Source organism: Sinocyclocheilus grahami, unplaced genomic scaffold (assembly GCF_001515645.1).
Source record: "Sinocyclocheilus grahami isolate Dianchi unplaced genomic scaffold, SAMN03320097.WGS_v1.1 scaffold424.1, whole genome shotgun sequence".
In the NCBI taxonomy this organism is placed as follows: Eukaryota; Metazoa; Chordata; class Actinopteri; order Cypriniformes; family Cyprinidae; genus Sinocyclocheilus; species Sinocyclocheilus grahami.
Window position 1 is genome coordinate 559,061 of NW_015505603.1, and position 23,575 is coordinate 582,635.

Consider the following 23,575-nt stretch of genomic DNA (forward strand, 5'->3'; position numbering starts at 1 on the left):
ATCCATGCCATGGAACGTGCACAGAGACAGCAGTGTTTGCAAGTAATGTGGACTTTGTGTTTCAAATATAGCCACTGGTCCACCTGAAACCCCTTTAGTTGTAATTACTGAGAGAAATCTTTTGTTACACTATCAATGTGCTTAGTATTGATTTTGCATATGTGTCTTTCATCAACTTTGCCTCTTATGGAAAAATATTAAGCTATTACTCAGTACTCTTTAGTAAAGTGAGAAGGGTGTAAACTGACGCTAAATTGATTTGTTTTGTTCTCTGTAGTCTTGCTTTACATGAATAATTCTCTGATGTGCCAAAATTGCCTCTCAGTGGTAAGTTCAGGGGAGTTGAGTCCCTAAAGAGAACAGAATGGAGGGTACTGTGCCCGCTGATAGAGCCATTTACTTCCATGCTGTTTGCACTATTGTAGCGCCTGAATTACTTAAAGGGATAGTTCAACAAAAATTTAAATTGTGGTCATTTACTCCCCGTCATATCATTACAAACCTGTATGACTTTTTTTTCTTCTTTTAATCTTCTAATCTTTAAATTCCTCTTTACATCAGTTTTGGTAATTGAAATAAAACTTAATAAATAAAATAAAATACAAATATTAGATAAAAACTTCAACTTAAAAAACAAAACAAAAAAATCTTAAAAATTAGAAGTGTTGCCTTGGCAAGTTGAAGTAATATTATTAAAACTAAAACATAAAACAAGAATTAATTAAAGCAATAATGAAATATAAAAATGACAAAAGAAAAATGACAAAAGAACACAAAGTTTCCTAAAACAAAATAAAAATGAAAACTAAAAAAAAAACATACTATAATAGTATATAAATAATGCAACAAAAATCACATCGACTCAAACATCCATTTCCATAGCTTTACATGTGCAATAATAGTGCAACGTTAATTGTACCAGGCAAAAATAACTTTGTTTTGTGAGGTGCAATTTACAACGAACTGAATTAATATAAAATGAAGGTATGGTTGCTTCATTATCTAAACATTTACGGCTATTTCAGTTTGTATTGAGTTAACTGTGTACCTTTTTCTACACACTGGTAGAGTAACATTAGATATATAGAGCTGAGAAGATATTCCATTCAATCAAATGTATTGTATGTCACTTTTCACAATAAATATTGTTCCTAAGCAGTTTTACTGTGAATATACAGTAAGGAACAATGGTCACGAAAACTTCCTAAAAGACGTTAGCACCTGGTCAAACTGAATTGCGGCAGGTGATTAATGTGCAAGCTTTTGCGCTCAAATACAGTGCACAAAAGTGCTACAATTGTCAGTGAATCAGTCTTACTAAGAGCAGGATGGTAATGGATGTGGCTTTTACCTTGAAGCCAGTTCAGTGAGTTTTCAGTCTTTAAGGCTGTGCCCTGGCCAAGGCTTTTGTAAATGATGGGTTCATTCCCTTGGAAGTTACTGACTGTGCCGGCATACAGTTCTCCATCTGTAAAACCATAATTTCAAAGCAACAGATATTAATAAAGCAAGTCAGAAAAGAGTGTTGCACACATACAATACATTACACCAATTTTTGTGGCACGTACCGGCCATGATGGCCGTAGACTTGTATTCAGGGTTGAAAGGACACCGGCTACGACCATCTTCAGTGACTATTTCTCCCATTTCATTGCGCACCAGGGAAAAATCAGATGTGTTCTAGAGGAAAAAAAGACACATTCTTGTAATGACAGCAAGCACTGTCTCTTGTATCGGCTGTCCTGACGGCTTACTGCCTGTGTAGCTCTAAACAAGGACCTTATTTTGCTGAACAGAACGTCATGTTATTGCGATAAGTCTGGAAAGATAGTAAGAACAGGGTGAACGCACTCAAAGTGAAGGGATGATGTGTGTACTATCGACTCTGTGTTGGTCAAGGATACTGATAAAAAGGATGTTTGGAAGGAGATGCAGCTGTACGCACTCTGGTTATTTTTTTGTTTGTGTCTTTATAGGGGCATAAAGGTAAAATATACATCTGCAAACCATTTCAGGGGACAGCTGTCATAGAATCAACTCGTGTAGGCGAAGTACACTATCCTAAAGCTTCAATTTTAGTGGTCAGTGTTGACCCCTCGAATGCACACACCGATCCAGGCGTAGTCTCTAGAGTGAAGGGTCTAAGTAAAGTGCAGGGCCATAATAATTTCTCATCCGAGCAGCATCTACCCTTAGGGAGAGAGCGGAAGAGTGTATTTCTGAGGACATTTTGATTGACTGAGTAAATTACATGGATAATTAATTCCTCCCCTGCAGCCTGTTAAAAGTATGGAGGGAGGTGGTGAAATCCTGCAGAATAGAACAAAATGAAACACAGTACTTACGATGTATGCACAGATAGGGCTGAAAGCATACGTTCCACACACGTACAGGTGAGTGCCGTTCACACGCAGTAAAATCTTGATGTAATTGAAGCAGTCAGTCTGGAGTCAGAAAGAGGAAAAGGGAAATGCATAAGAGAGGGAGAGACAGATAACAATTTAAGACTTAAGACATGGATGTGACAGTCACTTAAGTACAAGGCCTTGATGCACTCATTAGCTCATTTGGAGTCCTAACATTTTTGATACCAAGAACCCCAAAATATCATAGTCCCCTTGCAACTGACCCTGTTCCTATAATGAAAAGTCAGCTATGTATTTTCATGAATATATAAAGACTTATCTGTACTGTTTGTGACAAATAGTAAGGATTACATTATAATAAAATACAACCCCCAAAAAATACAACACAAGATATAACACAAATAAAACTTTTCTTTAAAGTTTGTAGGATGTAACGTAAGGAGGGAAATATGAACATACTTTTCTCCACAAAATTATCTGCAGATTTGCTTTTATTTCTTACTGTTAAAAACTATGGCTCTTAATAGAATTAAATACAAACAATTTATAAAAAATTAATTATAATCACAAATAATATCATGATTTCTGATCAGTCTTTAAAAAACAGAATGGAAATAAACTAACTGCTAAAACAACTGACTTTTTAAAATATATTCTGAAACTTTTTTTTTTAAATAAAGTTTGGAGCAACTCGAGGGAGGACAGATGACGACAGAATTTTTAGTTCAAATCAAATGATTTGCAGATAAAGTGTGATTGAATCAAAATGATCAAATTTAGACATATATGAACGATTTCTTACTTAAAGGGATAGTTCAAAAATGAACATTTTGTCATCATTTACTCACCTTCATGTTGTTCCAAACCTATATGACCTTTGTTCTTTTGAGGTAAATAAAATAAGATATTTTTAGAATATTCTAAGTATTTTTTTTTTGTCCATACATACAATAGAAGTCAATAGGTTCCAATGTTATTTGTTTCCCAATGCTCTTCAAAATATCTTCTTTTGTATTCCAGAGGAGAAACACAGTCAAACAGGTTTGGAACAACATAAGTAAATGAAATGTAATAAGTAAATGATGACAGATTTTTCTTTTTTGGCTGAACGTATGATAATCGTGCAAATTAATTTTCAAAGATACAAAACTAATACACATAAAGAGTTGAATGTTAAATAAAGGCAAATGTTCAAAGCAAGCGCCAGGTTGTGTGCACAAGTGTTGGCTGGCTGGGCCTCAGAACTTGTTTTCACATCACTAGGTTTGATCTAAATCCTCTGTAATAGTCTGGGAGAGGTTTCTGGCAGCTGTGTGTCATCGGTATCAAGAAACAGCAGTTATTACTGTGTCTTCATCAGGGTCCCAACATCCATCCAAACCTGGCTCCCAAGACAAATCAATCTGGCAGCAAATTAGGCATGTGGATTATTAATCTAATAACAGCCTTTATGCAGTGTCAAGCTTTCAGGGAGTTCACACGCAGTAAAATCTTGATGTAATTGAAGCAGTCAGTCTGGAGTCAGAAAGAGGAAAAGGGAAATGCATAAGAGAGGGAGAGACAGATAACAATTTAAGACTTAAGACATGGATGTGACAGTCACTTAAGTACAAGGCCTTGATGCACTCATTAGCTCATTTGGAGTCCTAACATTTTTGATACCAAGAACCCCAAAATATCATAGTCCCCTTGCAACTGACCCTGTTCCTATAATGAAAAGTCAGCTATGTATTTTCATGAATATATAAAGACTTATCTGTACTGTTTGTGACAAATAGTAAGGATTACATTATAATAAAATACAACCCCCAAAAAATACAACACAAGATATAACACAAATAAAACTTTTCTTTAAAGTTTGTAGGATGTAACGTAAGGAGGGAAATATGAACATACTTTTCTCCACAAAATTATCTGCAGATTTGCTTTTATTTCTTACTGTTAAAAACTATGGCTCTTAATAGAATTAAATACAAACAATTTATAAAAAATTAATTATAATCACAAATAATATCATGATTTCTGATCAGTCTTTAAAAAACAGAATGGAAATAAACTAACTGCTAAAACAACTGACTTTTTAAAATATATTCTGAAACTTTTTTTTTTAAATAAAGTTTGGAGCAACTCGAGGGAGGACAGATGACGACAGAATTTTTAGTTCAAATCAAATGATTTGCAGATAAAGTGTGATTGAATCAAAATGATCAAATTTAGACATATATGAACGATTTCTTACTTAAAGGGATAGTTCAAAAATGAACATTTTGTCATCATTTACTCACCTTCATGTTGTTCCAAACCTATATGACCTTTGTTCTTTTGAGGTAAATAAAATAAGATATTTTTAGAATATTCTAAGTATTTTTTTTTTGTCCATACATACAATAGAAGTCAATAGGTTCCAATGTTATTTGTTTCCCAATGCTCTTCAAAATATCTTCTTTTGTATTCCAGAGGAGAAACACAGTCAAACAGGTTTGGAACAACATAAGTAAATGAAATGTAATAAGTAAATGATGACAGATTTTTCTTTTTTGGCTGAACGTATGATAATCGTGCAAATTAATTTTCAAAGATACAAAACTAATACACATAAAGAGTTGAATGTTAAATAAAGGCAAATGTTCAAAGCAAGCGCCAGGTTGTGTGCACAAGTGTTGGCTGGCTGGGCCTCAGAACTTGTTTTCACATCACTAGGTTTGATCTAAATCCTCTGTAATAGTCTGGGAGAGGTTTCTGGCAGCTGTGTGTCATCGGTATCAAGAAACAGCAGTTATTACTGTGTCTTCATCAGGGTCCCAACATCCATCCAAACCTGGCTCCCAAGACAAATCAATCTGGCAGCAAATTAGGCATGTGGATTATTAATCTAATAACAGCCTTTATGCAGTGTCAAGCTTTCAGGGAAATTACAGTGTGGACGTGTCAAGGCAATAATTGTTCCTACGAACTGAAAGTAGTGCGACGGGCAGTTTCTCGGATTCAAATTTAGCTCAGTCATATTGCAAATATCTATTTTAGAGACCCACTTCTTACTGGAGCTATATGAATCGACATGGAACTTAATGCTGAAATATAAAGACATCTCTCCAATTTGATGAATATTTAATTCACTCACCTGTAAATCTTTCCCTTTGAAACTGCACTCCTCTCTCTTTCTCTGCGGTGTGCTCCATGTTAACTGAAAAAGTGAAAATTGCAAGCTGCGGTTACATTAAAGTGTGCATTTAAAGTAAGACGATGCATAAACACGGACATGAGTAGGCCTACAGTGTGAGTTGGCTGTAACATATTGCAGTCTCGCCTTTCTTTAATGTTCAGAATGAATCAAGCAATGCAGAATACTTGCAGTGAACTGTGAAAGTCTATTTTTGACTTAAAAAGTTAATTTGTTGAAAAGTAAAATGGAGTAATACCCTGCAAAAATACAATAGGGGGAAGTGAGACAGCTGGTAAAGTAGGACACTTGCAATGAATGGAAACTAAAGCTTCAAAAAGGACACAAAAGACCAATAAAAGCATCATAAAGTTGGTCCTTACTGACCTTTGCACTATATTTCAAGTATTCTGGAATCATAAAATTGTTTTGTGTGATGAATAAATGAAATTTAACTCATTATTCATTCACTGCAGTGAACTGCATCGGTGAGTTATTGAACTCAAGCTCCTTATAAATTTTAGCCATTTGGATCGTTTTTTTTTTTTACCAATGATACAAATGACAAATTGTCAGAAAAAACAAAACAAATTGACCCACTTTAACTGTATTCACTCTTATGTGTACAAAACGTATGGTTGTGCTTAAGTGATGTCTATACCCAACATTACTGATAGTCCACTCTCGTATTACAGACTACTGCACATGCTTATACATCCTCCAAAATAAAACACACAGACATACTCACATTACGCTGCAGCTGTGTTCTGCTGATATCGGTGATATTGAGTGCGAAGAGAGTCTCTCGAGCGCCAACGTACAGCATGTTATCCTCTTTACTGAGGAGCAGAGAGGTGTAATTGAAGACTCTTTCGGGTGAAAATCTCTTGGCCGACCTCTCAATTGCATCTGTGTGCAGATATGGAAAAAAGAGAGCAGAGAGGGAAGAATGTCAGCAAAACCGAGCTAAAAAGATTTAATACTGGAAATATGATAAATGTGCAAAAGTCAGATATGTGATCATGCTTTTCAGTTGTTTCTTTTCATCAAGACAGATTTTACACTGTAGTTTCTATAATATTGAACAAAATACCTTAAAATTAAACATTTAAATGTATTAATAATATAATATTAAGAAAGAAATTATTCTCTTTTTTGTTTATTGTCAAATTAACCCATATTCAATGTAGTTTGCGTGGCATTCTCTTTTACGTTGCATGGTTTTTAATCATAATTTTCAAGAATGAAGATATTAATGATTATTTTTTTAAAGTTTAAATCCCCCCTGAACAAACCTGGGATTCACTGTTGGGTCAGTTCAGAACCCCTGCTTTTTATTGTATTTGATAATAATGTAAAATGTTTTCTACTGGCTGGCAGTGAGAAAGCTAAAACCTGTTACTGCCACAAAAAGTGTCTGAATCAGTGTTGAATGAGCATTTGTGTGCTCACATCTAGCTCAGAGGCAGATGTTCATCTCTTAGGGTGTTTTCACTCCTGGCCTGTTGTTTCGGAACCTGGCGCGTTTCCTCCCTTAGCTCGGTTCGTTTGGGCATATGTGAACACGGCAATCGCGCTCGGATCCGTGCCAAAACAATCGGTCCGAGATTGCCTGAAAGAGGTGGTATCAGCTCGATTGAAAACGAACTCTGGAGCGGTTCGGTTGTAGTGAGAAAGCAATCTGATCTAACGGACCAAGGAACCAGGCTATATCACAATATATAATGGGTAACTACTTAAGTTCCGTGAAAAGCATCAGCTTTGTTGTTTTGCTAATACCTCAAAATGAACCTGTGAATGTCTGTGCATTCAAAGTGCACTTTATTGTATAATGCCGTCTTATTGCTCTTCTTTGTAGGTGCATTTTAAAAATGTTTTCCCGATCAATCCTGGACTCCTGCTCAAAATGATAAATTATTATAATGACAGCTACAAAAAACAACAACAACAACAATAAGCCCGCGAAGCTGTTATCGTTCATTCTGACGGATGACATGAGTGACAGCTAGTTGAATCCCGGAAAATAAACCGTGGAACTTTGACCAATGAGACAACAGTTTACTCGCTCGTGACTTGTATTAACACATTTGGTCCGTTTAGAAACTTTGCCGTGTGAAAGCGAACCGCACCAAGAATAAAAAGCAACATTGTAATAATTTTAATCCCTGTTTCGGAACAAAGCTATCAAAGATACTTAATCACTGCACTGCATCATTATCATGGCAGTTCCTACAGGCTGTTTCTCTGTTTCCATAACAACGGCATCCATAAGAAGCAGTATCTTTCCTACCAGTAGGGGGTGTTTGTTAAGAGGGTTAAGGGCACTGTGATTTACTCAAATTCCCTTCAGAATACTTTAGAATGGCTTTTTTATGACTTCAGATGAGCCACTTGAGAATTTGGTGGTGATTCAGACAGTGTGTAAAATGAAATGCGTGGAAAAGTACTTTCATCTCATCTCTCCACACGCTGGCAGAACGAAGCAGTACTCTCATGCTACAATGACATCATTTCAAGATAGCAGCTCCTCTGGTCTTAAGATGCATGTCGAATCAATGTCAACAGGCTGTAAATACAGACTTCATCACTTCATGGCAGATGACAAAATGTTCTCTTCATCTGTCATTGGCTTAATGGTTGAATCCCACTTGTCTTTCAGTCCAACATACACAGAAATGAAAGCCAAAAAAAAGTATTAGGTTCAACCGTGAACTGACATTTTTTTCAGTCACATACTTCCTCCTTTTCCAGTAAACAATTATGATAAAATAAAATAAAATAAAGAGTATTCAGGAAATCTGTTTAGAAAAAAAGTATAATGTTTAAACGTGAACTGGCATTTTTTTCTGTCACATACTTCCTCCAATTCCAGTTAAAAAATGTTTTACATAAATAAATAAATAATAAAATTAAAAAAAGTATAATGTTTAAACATGAACTGGCATTTTTCTGTCACATACCGGTACTTCCTCCAATTCCAGGTCAAAACAAACAAAATAAAATCAAATATTTTATATTTTAGAGTATTCGGGAAATCTGTTTAGAAAAAAAAGTATAATGTTTAAACATGAACTGGCATTTTTCTGTCAAATACTTCCTCCTATTTCAGTTTATTATGCAGAGAAAAATAATAAAATAAAAGTAAAGTAAAATAAAATGTTACTTTCACATGCCCCAAAAAGGATACACTTGTTTACTAAATGCAGACTATAAATACATAAAAATACACATGCTGTCAGCCTTTGTCTAAAGAACAGGTTGCTGTTTTCATTTACGATTTTGAAAAAACAAAGCATAGTGCTCACCAATATCATATAAAATACAAGGTCATTGGGTATAAATGCTAAAGCTATAATGGCATACAAGCTGTGCCTTTGATTTACTTGATTTACAGAATCTTTGCAAGACATCCACTTCTGGTAGGTCTTACTTAGAGAGCATGTAATCATTACACTGATTATGCTCCCATGGGTGACTCTGAGCTGAGGTAAGACTCTAAAAGCGGCTGTTTCTCTGGGAGCTGTTGCAGAGGGTCTGTGCGCTCACTTCCTGAATCCCGGGGGAGACAATGCGGTAATAATAGGGCACCAGTCCTCAACCAGGAGGGCTTATTACAACTGAATCCAGTCTGCTAAACCGCAGGAGGGGATCAACACGGCACATTAGTGGCATGCTACTAGTCCCTGCCTCTGTGTGTCTCGTATTTCCTCTCTCTCTGATTACAGGATGAAACGGGGCACCACTCAACACCGACAGCATTCATTTCAGAGGGTTTGGGGAGAAATTTAATGGCGATTTAGCGAGACAAGGACAAAGGGCAATAGCTGCAACTAAACAGGGCTTAAGTGGGATTTGCACAGGCAGAAACCATTCTATGGAGATAGAATTGTTGCTTAATTCCAAATAAATAGATTACGATCCATAAATAAATGTAAAGAGATTAACAAACATTAAACATATTGATAAATAAATAGAATGAGATCCAAAAATAAATCTTAAAGTTTCACAAACATGAATTAAATTCACAAATAAATAAAATGAGATTTGCAAATAAAAAAAACATATTCACAAATATATATTTATGTCACAACCACAACTTTGCCTGCCGTTTATTTGTGAATCGCATCCTGTGCATTTGTAGATAGCTGCAGGCATTTGTGAAACGTGTCCTGTGCATTTGCGAATTGTGAAACATTTCTTGCATCAAGACGTGCTGACAATCCACAAATACGTGGACTCCACCCACCGTCTACTCAAGCCAATCAGATAACAGCCACATTTCGCTGACCAATCGTAGCACGATCTCGCTATAGCCAATCACGTTTTGCTTTACAATCAGGGCGGTCTCGTCCTGAGAAAACTTAATTCATCTGCATTGGCTCAAATAGGTACACTCTAAAAAATGGGCTATACACTCAATAGCTGGGTTTGTCCCTTTTTAACCCAGAACTGGGTTATATTTAACCCAGCATTTTTTAGAGTGTAATATAAGGGCCATAAAATGGGTACAGTAAAAGATGTTTAAAATTGGATTTCGTTAGACCATTAGACTGTGTATCATGCCAACCAAGCCACAATATTTTATGTTACGTGCCTTTGAAAATGCCAGAGAAACAGTGCCTGATGAAGTGTAGTAGGTTAGACTAGTGCATGTGCGCATTTACAGTGCGTTCTTTCACTGTATGATTCAGTTTATTAAAATACATATTTCGAATTATCACAAAATTCAAGATATGGGAGCAGAAAATGTATAAATTTATATCATTTAATATAGTTTATATAAATATCATTTATATATCAATGTCGTTTCTTTTCTCCAAAAATCAACATGATTTCAAATATGATATTAAAATTATGTGATATTAATATACAGTTCAATAAACAAAAAGTTAATTAAGAGACTTAACTCTTTCCCCTCCAGCATTTTTGAAAAAGTTGCCAGCCACCGCCAGCGATTTTGATGATTTTCACTAAAATTTGATGGCCTCCAGAATATTTTGCTGTATGAATATTTGAATATGCAATACACCAAAACAAAGATCTGAGCCTCTACTTTTAAACAAAATAATCTAGCTTAAAGCATTCTTTTTTTATCAACACTTGAATATAGGTAGGTTTCATAAAAATGCATAATTTTGAGCAAAAAGGTGAGAAAATCAAATTTTTATCAAGAACTACATCTGGGTAATATTCAGTACAATTATCAAAACATAAATCCAGTAAATCGCTTCTATCAACACCTCCAAAACTTGCACAGACATATACCACTTCCTGGATCAACATTTTACTCTGTAACATTAGTACAGATTTCATTTTCTGCCATTTCTGATGATCGCATTGTTTTTCATATGCATCTGTTTACATAAGAGATCGCTCGTTTCTCCGTCCTGTACACATGTGTTTTTGTTCAAGAGGTTTTGTACTCGTTCAGAAGATGTGTAATAGCGCCCCCTAGTGTAAAACTCGTCTTTGGCGGGGAAGCGTTTTCTTCTAAAAGATGAGATAACTCGTCAATGGCGGGGAAAGAGTTAAAGTATCTTTTCATTTTTAAATAATTTCAAATGTCAGTATTCCACGTTTTTTTGTTTAAAATATCAAAACATTATCTATGCATTTGTAACTGCAGGTTAAAGCATCCCATGCCCCTCTGAGCTGCATTAAACAGTGTGACATCTAAATGCCACTTCAGATGCAGCTTCTGTGTTTCCTCTGCATTGCAAAGATTCATTTTGTTGATATTTATACTATTTGCTTGGTAACAGCCCAAATATCTCATTATTCTAATTGACAAATTATATGCAAGAATTTGACTCAAAAAGATGATGCACACTTTAAGAAAAAATGGCTTTATAAATGTAAAAATGCTTATAACTGAACTGAAAAATTCAGTCTTGACTGAAAAACTAGGAAAATGCTGTTGGCTGTTGTGTGACGGCAATTTAACCTATTACACAAACAAATGTTTATTATGAGGTTGAGATAAATAAATAGAATGAGATCCAAAAATAAATCTTAAAGTTTCACAAACATGAATTAAATTCACAAATAAATAAAATGAGATTTGCAAATAAAAAAAACATATTCACAAATATATATTTATGTCACAACCACAACTTTGCCTGCCGTTTATTTGTGAATCGCATCCTGTGCATTTGTAGATAGCTGCAGGCATTTGTGAAACGTGTCCTGTGCATTTGCGAATTGTGAAACATTTCTTGCATCAAGACGTGCTGACAATCCACAAATACGTGGACTCCACCCACCGTCTACTCAAGCCAATCAGATAACAGCCACATTTCGCTGACCAATCGTAGCACGATCTCGCTATAGCCAATCACGTTTTGCTTTACAATCAGGGCGGTCTCGTCCTGAGAAAACTTAATTCATCTGCATTGGCTCAAATAGGTACACTCTAAAAAATGGGCTATACACTCAATAGCTGGGTTTGTCCCTTTTTAACCCAGAACTGGGTTATATTTAACCCAGCATTTTTTAGAGTGTAATATAAGGGCCATAAAATGGGTACAGTAAAAGATGTTTAAAATTGGATTTCGTTAGACCATTAGACTGTGTATCATGCCAACCAAGCCACAATATTTTATGTTACGTGCCTTTGAAAATGCCAGAGAAACAGTGCCTGATGAAGTGTAGTAGGTTAGACTAGTGCATGTGCGCATTTACAGTGCGTTCTTTCACTGTATGATTCAGTTTATTAAAATACATATTTCGAATTATCACAAAATTCAAGATATGGGAGCAGAAAATGTATAAATTTATATCATTTAATATAGTTTATATAAATATCATTTATATATCAATGTCGTTTCTTTTCTCCAAAAATCAACATGATTTCAAATATGATATTAAAATTATGTGATATTAATATACAGTTCAATAAACAAAAAGTTAATTAAGAGACTTAACTCTTTCCCCTCCAGCATTTTTGAAAAAGTTGCCAGCCACCGCCAGCGATTTTGATGATTTTCACTAAAATTTGATGGCCTCCAGAATATTTTGCTGTATGAATATTTGAATATGCAATACACCAAAACAAAGATCTGAGCCTCTACTTTTAAACAAAATAATCTAGCTTAAAGCATTCTTTTTTTATCAACACTTGAATATAGGTAGGTTTCATAAAAATGCATAATTTTGAGCAAAAAGGTGAGAAAATCAAATTTTTATCAAGAACTACATCTGGGTAATATTCAGTACAATTATCAAAACATAAATCCAGTAAATCGCTTCTATCAACACCTCCAAAACTTGCACAGACATATACCACTTCCTGGATCAACATTTTACTCTGTAACATTAGTACAGATTTCATTTTCTGCCATTTCTGATGATCGCATTGTTTTTCATATGCATCTGTTTACATAAGAGATCGCTCGTTTCTCCGTCCTGTACACATGTGTTTTTGTTCAAGAGGTTTTGTACTCGTTCAGAAGATGTGTAATAGCGCCCCCTAGTGTAAAACTCGTCTTTGGCGGGGAAGCGTTTTCTTCTAAAAGATGAGATAACTCGTCAATGGCGGGGGAAGAGGTAAAGTATCTTTTCATTTTATTTTTAAATAATTTCAAATGTCAGTATTCCACGTTTTTTTGTTTAAAATATCAAAACATTATCTATGCATTTGTAACTGCAGGTTAAAGCATCCCATGCCCCTCTGAGCTGCATTAAACAGTGTGACATCTAAATGCCACTTCAGATGCAGCTTCTGTGTTTCCTCTGCATTGCAAAGATTCATTTTGTTGATATTTATACTATTTGCTTGGTAACAGCCCAAATATCTCATTATTCTAATTGACAAATTATATGCAAGAATTTGACTCAAAAAGATGATGCATATATCAATGTCGTTTCTTTTCTCCAAAAATCAACATGATTTCAAATATGATATTAAAATTATGTGATATTAATATACAGTTCAATAAACAAAAAGTTAATTAAGAGACTTAACTCTTTCCCCTCCAGCATTTTTGAAAAAGTTGCCAGCCACCGCCAGCGATTTTGATGATTTTCACTAAAATTTGATGGCCTCCAGAATATTTTGCTGTATGAATATTTGAATATGCAATACACCAAAACAAAGATCTGAGCCTCTACTTTTAAACAAAATAATCTAGCTTAAAGCATTCTTTTTTTATCAACACTTGAATATAGGTAGGTTTCATAAAAATGCATAATTTTGAGCAAAAAGGTGAGAAAATCAAATTTTTATCAAGAACTACATCTGGGTAATATTCAGTACAATTATCAAAACATAAATCCAGTAAATCGCTTCTATCAACACCTCCAAAACTTGCACAGACATATACCACTTCCTGGATCAACATTTTACTCTGTAACATTAGTACAGATTTCATTTTCTGCCATTTCTGATGATCGCATTGTTTTTCATATGCATCTGTTTACATAAGAGATCGCTCGTTTCTCCGTCCTGTACACATGTGTTTTTGTTCAAGAGGTTTTGTACTCGTTCAGAAGATGTGTAATAGCGCCCCCTAGTGTAAAACTCGTCTTTGGCGGGGAAGCGTTTTCTTCTAAAAGATGAGATAACTCGTCAATGGCGGGGAAAGAGTTAAAGTATCTTTTCATTTTTAAATAATTTCAAATGTCAGTATTCCACGTTTTTTTGTTTAAAATATCAAAACATTATCTATGCATTTGTAACTGCAGGTTAAAGCATCCCATGTCCCTCTGAGCTGCATTAAACAGTGTGACATCTAAATGCCACTTCAGATGCAGCTTCTGTGTTTCCTCTGCATTGCAAAGATTCATTTTGTTGATATTTATACTATTTGCTTGGTAACAGCCCAAATATCTCATTATTCTAATTGACAAATTATATGCAAGAATTTGACTCAAAAAGATGATGCACACTTTAAGAAAAAATGGCTTTATAAATGTAAAAATGCTTATAACTGAACTGAAAAATTCAGTCTTGACTGAAAAACTAGGAAAATGCTGTTGGCTGTTGTGTGACGGCAATTTAACCTATTACACAAACAAATGTTTATTATGAGGTTGAGTTCAGTTATTTATTAGTCAGTTACTTATTGACGCTTTCATTTCCATATTGAATAACATGACGCTTCCATAACGCGTTTGAATACAGTAGCGTTGTTCCCATAGCCGTTATTTAAAGCTCTGTTTCTCTGGCATTTTCAAAGGCACGTAAAATATAATACTGTGGCTTGGCATAATACACAGTAATGGTCTAACGAAATCCAATTTTGTCCAATAACTCACTCAATATAAAAGCAAAAAGCCCCATGAAGCCATGGTTTACAGTGAATTTATAACAGCTAAGGGCGTTGTTAGGCATAACGCAAAGCAGAGTGGGGCTTATTGCTTTATTTTATAATGATTAAATCATTATAAAATTATTAAAACATACTTATACTGCCCATTTTTTTGATAAAAAATGATGTTTTACTCCAAAAATATTGTTAATTCTCACCTTGTGCTCATAGTTTTAATTATAATACATCACATCTGGCCAGGCAGTCGCATACAAGCAAAAGTTCAAAAGCTCAAATCGGATCAGAAAATTTTGCATACACATATGGTCTGAACTCCACGCAGCTCCTGTACTACTCTCCATTGGAAATTAATGACTTCCGGTTTGTTGTTTCGTATTTGTCAAAGATAGTGAAAAGTCACCTTAAGTATGATGAATTGTAATAGTAATGCAAGCACCTACAGTTATTTACTGTTGCATTGTCTTAGTCATTGTATGTTGTGATTTATATGCTCAGTTAATGAGTAACATGCTGCAGCACAAGCTATAAAATGTATACAGAGCTGTATAAACACCTGCCCACGTCCAGCACTAATTAAATGCAGACCACTTCAAATAAGAAAGGTCTTTGGCAATATCGGGCTGTTTTGGTTTTTGTGTAAGCACATGTTATGTTCGAGGTCTCTGTCTGTAACCACTTATGCGGTTTTAAAAAGGTGTGATTGTGAAACGCAAGGAAATAACTGCTCCATTGAAAACGAACTGCAACAAACAAAACTGATTAAGGATGTCATGGAATGCAGTTCCAGAAAATGAACTAATAATTTTAAATAAACTTGTAAAAGGGTGCGGAATGACCCCATCTAACCCCACATTTCTGATGCCCTGCTCATCGATTCTCATGTCTTGTAACATTAGCAATCCCCCCCACAGACAATACGGTCTCTCTCTCAATGAGTCTGTGGTGTTATTGTTCGAATTGACTGAGGTCAGTTCCCATAGGGCAATTCCATGACGACCGCTGCTGCCATTCGCTCCCTCCAAACTACACTGATGCATTCTGGGAAAAAGGCTTATACTGTTCCCACTCATGGGGAAAGAGGGCTAAGAGTGTCAACAAGAGAAAGAGGTACTTATGAGTCGAGTAGTTATTGTCTGTTGTGCTACAGTGGTACAACATATCATAACTTGTATGTCCTTGTCTTGTTTACCCTCAGTAATGACCTTAGATCAGTCTGATCTACTATATTATGAGACACACCACAGCCATGCTAGATTCTTTGTGAGGAAGGAGATCATTAGAACCATTATGCAATTACATGTCATTTTTTTCTTTTTTTGGAGAAAGCCACTACTAAATGGATTGCCATATCCGCAGCGCTTTGCTTTCTAATCCATTTAGAGATAAATTAATTATGCAGGCTTTTAGAATTCCCTACGGCTGCTCTAACAGTACATGCCCAAAGTTAATTAGAGACACAGAGCATCCCGTCGAAAAGAGCGACTGTGTGCGGCAATCTGGCCGTCAGTGTGAAAGATCAAAGCTCTGTTTTGTTTAGGCCTCAGCAGACGGCTCATTTAAGTAAACAGTGTATCTAATGATTTGAGCTTTCAGAGAAAAATGTTAAATGCCTACTACAATCCTACACAAATCTTGTTTTCAGCCACACTGTACTGCTAGTAATGTCGTGCTATTAAACGGCAAAACCTAGTGTTTACGGGTTTGCATTATTTCTCACCTTCTCTAGCGCCAGGTAAACAAAGTGTGCGCTGAAGGAGAAATTATGTCATCTCCAGGTGTCAGGAGAATGACAAGCCCCCTGTTGCCTTAATGACAAAGTGCTGACTGTTGAAGCTGCTTTTGATGATGGGAAAAACAATCTGGAAAAATGCTCTCTTCAATTGCTTGGTTGTAAACAGTGCTTAATTATGATGACAAGTTTTTCAGGAATATTTACAGGAACATCGAGATCTGTTTGTTCTTGGAAGCCCATGAACACGCTATACATTTTAAATTCTGTGCTTTATGGTGATGGGAGAAAAAGAACAGTTCTTCATGGGTCAAGGTGAACAAATAAACTATGGAAGCTGGAGCCATATTCACAACTGTAATCATAATCTTAATGGTTTTTCTTGTTGGAGCAAATCTGATTTAATGCACTTTCTCAGATCAACATCAGATTAGCTTTGTGAATTTAGGACTAGGACACATACAGCACATTTTAAATATAAGAATGTCATTCTGTACTCTTGTCTTTAATATAAGGCTTCAGCGCTCATATTAAGTACAAAAAAACACGAAGGTCAATATACAGAGCAAATAAAAAGGCATGTTGAACTGCTGGGGTTTGCTAAGTGCATCCGAAACAGAAATATCTCAATATCATCTAACAGCCTACAGATCCCTAGAGGGACAATCCTACATCACTCTTTTTCTTCTCTTTTTACTGGGATTTGTTAGACTCCAAACAGAATGAATTTACACCAGCGGGGACGCTTAATACCTTGTTTCATACTTTAACATTTGGACAGTTAACTAATGTTAGTGTACCTAGGTGCTTGTAACACACCAGTAAAAGCTTTGTCTATCTTCTTTGAATGCTGGTTAACTGTGTCAACTAGCCATTCTAAACATAGTGAAAGGGCTGTGCAATTAATCGCATGCGATTGTCATGCGCATCTCATCAGTAAAGCCGGTTCCGTGATTAGTAGTAAATCTCCATCACCTACTTTCAGATGGAGTGGCATTTTATACACACAGCCGTAGTTCACTGACAATTAGGCAATATCGCATTAATAATCGCAGATAAATCGCATTCGATTATGAACGCGATATTGCCTAGCTTGTCAGTGAACTATGGTTCTGTATATTAAATGCCGCTCCATCTGAAAGCAGGTGATGGCGATATACTACCAATCATGGAACTGGCTTTACTGACGAGATGCGCTTCACAATAGCATGTGATTAATTGCACAGCCCTACATAGTGATATGAGAAGTGTGCATCTGAAGCACGTGTAAAATCAGTCCAACGGAACAGCGCGACGTCACGAGCGGGGTGACATGAGCGCCAGGAAGTATAAAAGCGCATCCGGCAGAGCGCAAGTTAGCTTCTGCTCTTCAGTAGCGCTCTGTGTATGTGTCAGTCTATTTACTGTTGTCTGGCAGTCCACAAGCATTCAAAAGAATATATCCAAGTCTAAACTAATATCTATGGTGAGCAAACAGCATTACAGACGTTGTGTGCCTCCCTGCCCACACTATCTGGCAGCGGAGGATACACACGATCTGTGTGCTGTTTGTTTAGGAGCGGAGCATGCACGGTCCGCTTTCGAGGAGCTGATTGTCATCACTGCGAGTTACTCTCGCTGCGTATGCTCTGCTCTCGCCTGGCTGTGTTTGATGAGAGCAGCCAGGCTCGCGATCCCGCTGGCAGCGGTCCCGCTGTTGCCGAGGCACGGCGTAGACTGTTGTCGTGGGGATCGCAGGTGGATTTAGCGGAGGGATCCGAGATGGGCTCGTCCTTTTCTCGGTCCTCATCTCCGCGGCTCTCTCTCAGTGTTCGGAAGCCCGCGCTGCGGTTTCTCCCCCCCCCAAGCTGTCAAGCTCTTCATATCGCAAGTCTCAATAACAAAAAAAACAGAGCATTGCAACCCGCACCCCTCCACAGAAAGATTGTGGGTCGGGGTGACACTCTCAGTCAGGGTCTTCTAGACCGAAAACCGATCTGCGGACCGTTATTTTGTCTAAGAGGACCTCGGCTAAAGTGAGGGTGCTACAGTAGTCAGGTCGGTCGTTCCCTGTCGGTCATCCGGTTCAGGGTACTGAACTGGCTCCTCTAATAATACTAGAGGCCAGCCTCGAGAGGCTAGTTCCCTTAGTAGATTTTCTGGTAGCGTGGAAACTTTGACCAAATATCTCAAAATGGGTCCTGCAGATAGTAGAGAAAGGTTACAAAATCCAGTTCGGTTCTCGTCCGCCTCGTTTCAACGGGGTCATCCCCACACTAGTGGGCCCCGAGCAGGCTCTGGTAATGGAACAAGAAGTAGATACTCTCTTGAGGAAGGGGGCCATAGAACGTGTTCCGCCTCTCGAGAGAGCGTCCGGGTTCTACAGCCATTACTTCATCGTTCCGAAGCAGGATGGGGGGTTGCGTCCGATCTTAGATCTCCGTCTTCTGAACTGCGCTATCAAACGGCTTCGGTTCAAGATGCTCACTATCAAGCAGATAGTATCTCAGATCCAGTCCGAGGACTGGTTTGTTACGATAGATCTCAGAGACGAAGTGTGTGGATGCTGCTCTGGCTCCTCTGCGACTCCAGGACATCGACGATTGGTTAATACTAGCTCAATCGCAGCAGATGGCGGCTCGGCATCGAGATGTCGTCCTCGCCCATGTGAGAGAGCTGGGGTTAAGACTAAACGCCAAGAAGAGTGTTCTTTCTCCACTACAGAGAACCACTTATTTAGGCATGGTGTGGGACTCAACCTCGATGCAGGAACGTCTGTCTCCTGCTCAAATCGAGTCAATCCTCACGACAGTCACGAGAGTAAGAGAAGGCCAGTCACTCACTGTCAGACAGTTTCAAAGGCTGTTGGGCCGGATGGCAGCACCATCCAACGTGATACCTTTTGGCCTGCTGTACATGAGACCCTTGCAGTGGTGGCTCAGAACCAAGGGGTTTTTCCCTGAGGGGGAATCCGACGTTTCCAAAAAAACTGTTAAGCAGCAAAAGTGTTTTTAACATTAGATAAGTTCGAATTAGGTAAGTTTAGGAAAGTCTCTTTAGCACCAAATCAACACATTAGAATGATTGGTTTAGTTGTTTCTAATGATCCCTTCCTTCCAAAGGAAGTGGTCAGTAAAGTGCTCCTGGGAAACTCTAGGTTTTTTTACAGTGTGCTCTTAGTGTTTTTCCCCTTTAAGGACAAACCGCTTTCCCAAAAGGGAAATGTACGGCTCTTTCTCACACTGCTCTGTTTTCTCACGTTGATGAGAAATGACTTTTGAGCTTCTCCAGAGGAGGAGAAAGGAATGACGCAACACTCAGTTTACACTTCTCTTCCACCTGCATGTGCAGCCGGGTCTCCCTGCTCCAGACTTAGAAAACTCAGCATGAAATATTGAAAAACAGATTATATAATAAGAGAGCAGTTTGAAGTCACAGAAAGTACAAGAGAGGAGGCAACAGAAAACATTAAGACATCAAGTGTAATCTGTTGAGATGTTCAGGAGAGGGGTTTAGTGTTTGTCTAGTGAGCTGGCATGATGTCTCTCTTGTTAGCATGGGAAGTACAGAAGTGGCAGCTTGCATCGACACCATGGTGACCGCTGGAATTCTGGGTAGGTCAAACAGAAATGCTCCCGATTCAAAAAGAGGGGGGCCTCTAAAACTAAACAAAAGAGGATAAATGTTTTGAAAGTTTTGATCAAAACGTGTATCTAATGAATTCACAATTAAGGCAGAAAGGTTTCAAAAGCTGCAAATAAATGTGTAATTAGGGTTTTCATGAGTTGTGTGGTAACATTTACTTGGAAATCAAGGCTGATTAAACTTCCCTATGAAACAATAACACTTTTACACAGACCTGTAACTTGCAAAAGTTACTACCTGTATGATATAATTATATATCAAACTGTACAGGATGGTCCTGTTTTAGGGATGGCTTTTGGGACACCATGGTAACGTGAAGGAGGTGCCAATAAACAAATAAATAAATGCACAATGCGGTTACAATGATCAAGGAAACACAAGCATTTATTTCTGTGGGTGTAGGAGCCTGTGTGCTTGTTTTTGCCTGACGGGTCTGACAGGTTTGATTTATCGGTAAAACTTAGCAGCATTTCATAATGTGGCTCTAATATACTCTAGTGGTGCCAAGATCAATTCAATCACAGTGGAAGTGCAATGAAAATGAGTGGCGTCTATTTTGCAGCTCACAGAGCAGTCTTTAAATTTCCTCCATGTCATACTCAGACTGAAGTTGCCAAAGTCTGGTTAGTATAGCATTGATCAATATAAAAACAGGCCAAATTAATTACATTACATTTCAAATTATATATTAAATTCCATCCAATAAACTTTCAAACTTCAAGGTTTTTAACTGTTTTCAAAACTTTCAAACAAGCTTGCCTTGACAAACTTTGCTTTTCTACTTTAAAATGATTGTAAAACTAATTTCCTTTTATTGCATTATTTTTTATTGGACCACACCAAACTGACATGTTAATTTGACAGCGCTAAAAATACAACCTTGATATGTTCAAATCAGTGTCATGTGGCACAGCGTGAATACGTTTTAAATGTGTTGGTTTTGTTGTAGGGTTAAAAAAATAACTCCTCTAAGTAAGTAAACAAGAAACATTCCTTCCACTCATGTTACAATGTGCCACCAGAGAAGCTGCGTGATGCATGTGGCTGGATTTGAATGGACTGTTTCCACTTGATGCACGTTTTGGAAGCCTTCCATGGGTAACACGTAGTGCAGGTCTCTGCTGCTTTAGACATACCTGATCACCTCCAGCCACAAAGAATCAAACACAGCACAAAGCTTGAGCACCATAACATGTGCATGCTATATATTATACTGAGGATAAGTAATTTCAATTATAGGCTACGTTAATAAATCAAGAAGTATGACAGGTATATAAACCAAGGATAAACACAATGGATTGCTGTTTGTAATCTTCTCTCATAAATAGCAGTGGTGGACCAGTCAACAACCAAGAGATTCCTTCTGTATCTCCTGTAAATGCATTTCGCAGGAGAAAATGACTGGATAAGCACAGAGCAATAGTGTAAACTGCTTATAAGTGTCCTTTTAAATAGCTTTATAATGCACTTTAAGCACTGCAGCATAGTGTGTATCAAAGAGAGGAACAAAAGAAGAGAGGCTGAGCAGATGTAGTTTCTCCTCCTACAAACCCTGATCCTTCTTGATAGGCACATAATAAGAAGCAGGCCAGCGTTCACACCGTAACACACAAACACATACACACATCCCCATTCATTATCCACGCTAGATTAGCTTTTTATTAGAATGGAGGGAAGGTGGAAACAAGAAAAGGGAGAAGAATGTTTGTCCAAGAATGGAGTGACAGCCCTTTGGTCAAATGTGTGCCGGTCTGCAGATTGGAGTGTGTTTTACATTACAATACAGGTTTAGAGACTTCAGAGGCTTTTCACAGTGGATTGGAGTCAGTGTAACTGCAACAGTTTCCTGAATTTAACTCAACTAGTTCTGCACACACTGAACAGTTCATCAGCAGTAATTTAAGCCATTTAAACTGTACAGAATCATTTGTTTATTATAATATACTGTATATTACTGATTAGCTAAGAATAAATGGCAGTCTCTGATAGCTGTGCAAATCAGGCAATGTTCATTAATATCTGCTAAACGCAAATTAATTTTTTTTGTGTGCAAATGTACACATTTAATTTAGCGACTGGTTAAATTTGACCATGGTTAGTAAATAAGATGCAAGCTTATGTTTATGTTCAGTGAATTCAGCCCTGGACACTTACTGCTCATTCAGGTTTTCCTGCATGACATTTGCCGTTAAGGTGAGTGACAGTGTGATACAGACACACAGGAACACACTCAAACAGAGAGAATTAGCAGGATTCCTTGTGGTATTAGACAGGCAGATGAGAAACACCAGTGAAAAGAACAGTTGCATTCTTTCTTACAATACAGCATGATCCTGGGGACAACACAAGAACAAACAGCAAAGGACAGGAGAAACAAAGTGCTATAAGAAAATGTTAGCCAGTAGAAAGAACTGAGGGAAGACAAATGAGACAAGAAGAGACATTAAAAAGAGACAAGACAAAAAGTATACAGAAGAGACAAGACAAGATGAGAGTACAAAGGAGACACAAGATGAGACAAAACAAGACCAGAAGAAAAGTGAACAGATTAAGCGAGAAGAGACATAAAGAGAGGCAAAGAAAGGAGATGAGACGAGAAGATCATTAAAGAGACAAGACGATACCATAAGAAAAAGAAGAGATGAAATGAGACAAGACAAAATGAGAAGTAAAGAGAAGAGATGAGACAAGAACAGAAGACAATTAAAGAGACGAGACAACGAGAGATAAAATGTGACAAAAAGAGAAGGGAAGAGAAAGGGCGAGTCAAGATGAGAAGACAACAGAAAATGAGAAGAGAAGACACAAGAACAGTCAAGATGATAAGACAAAAAAATGAGAAGATCAGACAAAACTAGAAAAGAAGAGAAGAGAAGAGAAAACAAGAAGACAAGACAAGACAACAAGATAAAACAAAAAGGGAAGAAAAAGCAAAACAAAATGAGAAAGAAGGGAAGACAACACAAAACAAGAAGAGAAGAGATGAATCAAGATGAGGAGACAAGACAAAATGAGAACAGTCAAGATGAGAAGAGTCGAGAAGAGAAGACAAGACAAGACAAGACAAGACAAGACAAGACAAGAGAAGAGAAGAGAAGAGAAGAGAAGAGATTTATATAATGTTCCTTTGTATATTGGCAGGGGAAAAAGACCTCCATGCAGGTAGACCCTCAAAAGAGGCAGTCGACGTGTTCAGGCAGGTTTAGTAGGTTTAGTATAATCACATCCTGAGCCAGTTTAAATGAAGATGAGAAATAAATGTGGAAAGGATGGGCAGGTGGATGTGAATATAGGTTGACTTAAACTCTTTGTCCAACATGATGAAGACACATAGGACAAACACAGCAAGCCCATGACTTATGTCTCTGCACAAGAAGGATTTGTGGACTTGGAAACAACAAATAAATAGTCTCATTTACACTTCAAA

General features: G+C 37.2%; 1 protein-coding gene and 1 long non-coding RNA gene across 2 annotated transcripts in view; one reads left to right on the plus strand and one right to left on the minus strand.

Annotated features, from left to right (window-relative positions):
• The window catches only part of LOC107551463 (semaphorin-4B-like), a 77,024-nt gene that overhangs the window by 15,749 nt on the left and 37,700 nt on the right, over positions 1–23,575 (minus strand). Inside the window, exons 3-7 of the mRNA XM_016233075.1 lie at positions 6,275–6,435; positions 5,488–5,550; positions 2,346–2,444; positions 1,569–1,680; positions 1,352–1,468 (exon numbers count right to left, since the gene is read on the minus strand). Coding sequence (XP_016088561.1) covers positions 1,352–1,468; positions 1,569–1,680; positions 2,346–2,444; positions 5,488–5,550; positions 6,275–6,435 — 552 coding nt within the window. The remainder of the gene's footprint in view (positions 1–1,351; positions 1,469–1,568; positions 1,681–2,345; positions 2,445–5,487; positions 5,551–6,274; positions 6,436–23,575) is intronic.
• LOC107551464 (uncharacterized) lies at positions 400–16,267 on the plus strand. Its single transcript, XR_001604770.1, has 4 exons — positions 400–409; positions 7,494–7,501; positions 8,961–8,967; positions 16,203–16,267. It is a non-coding gene; the product is annotated as an uncharacterized lncRNA (long non-coding RNA).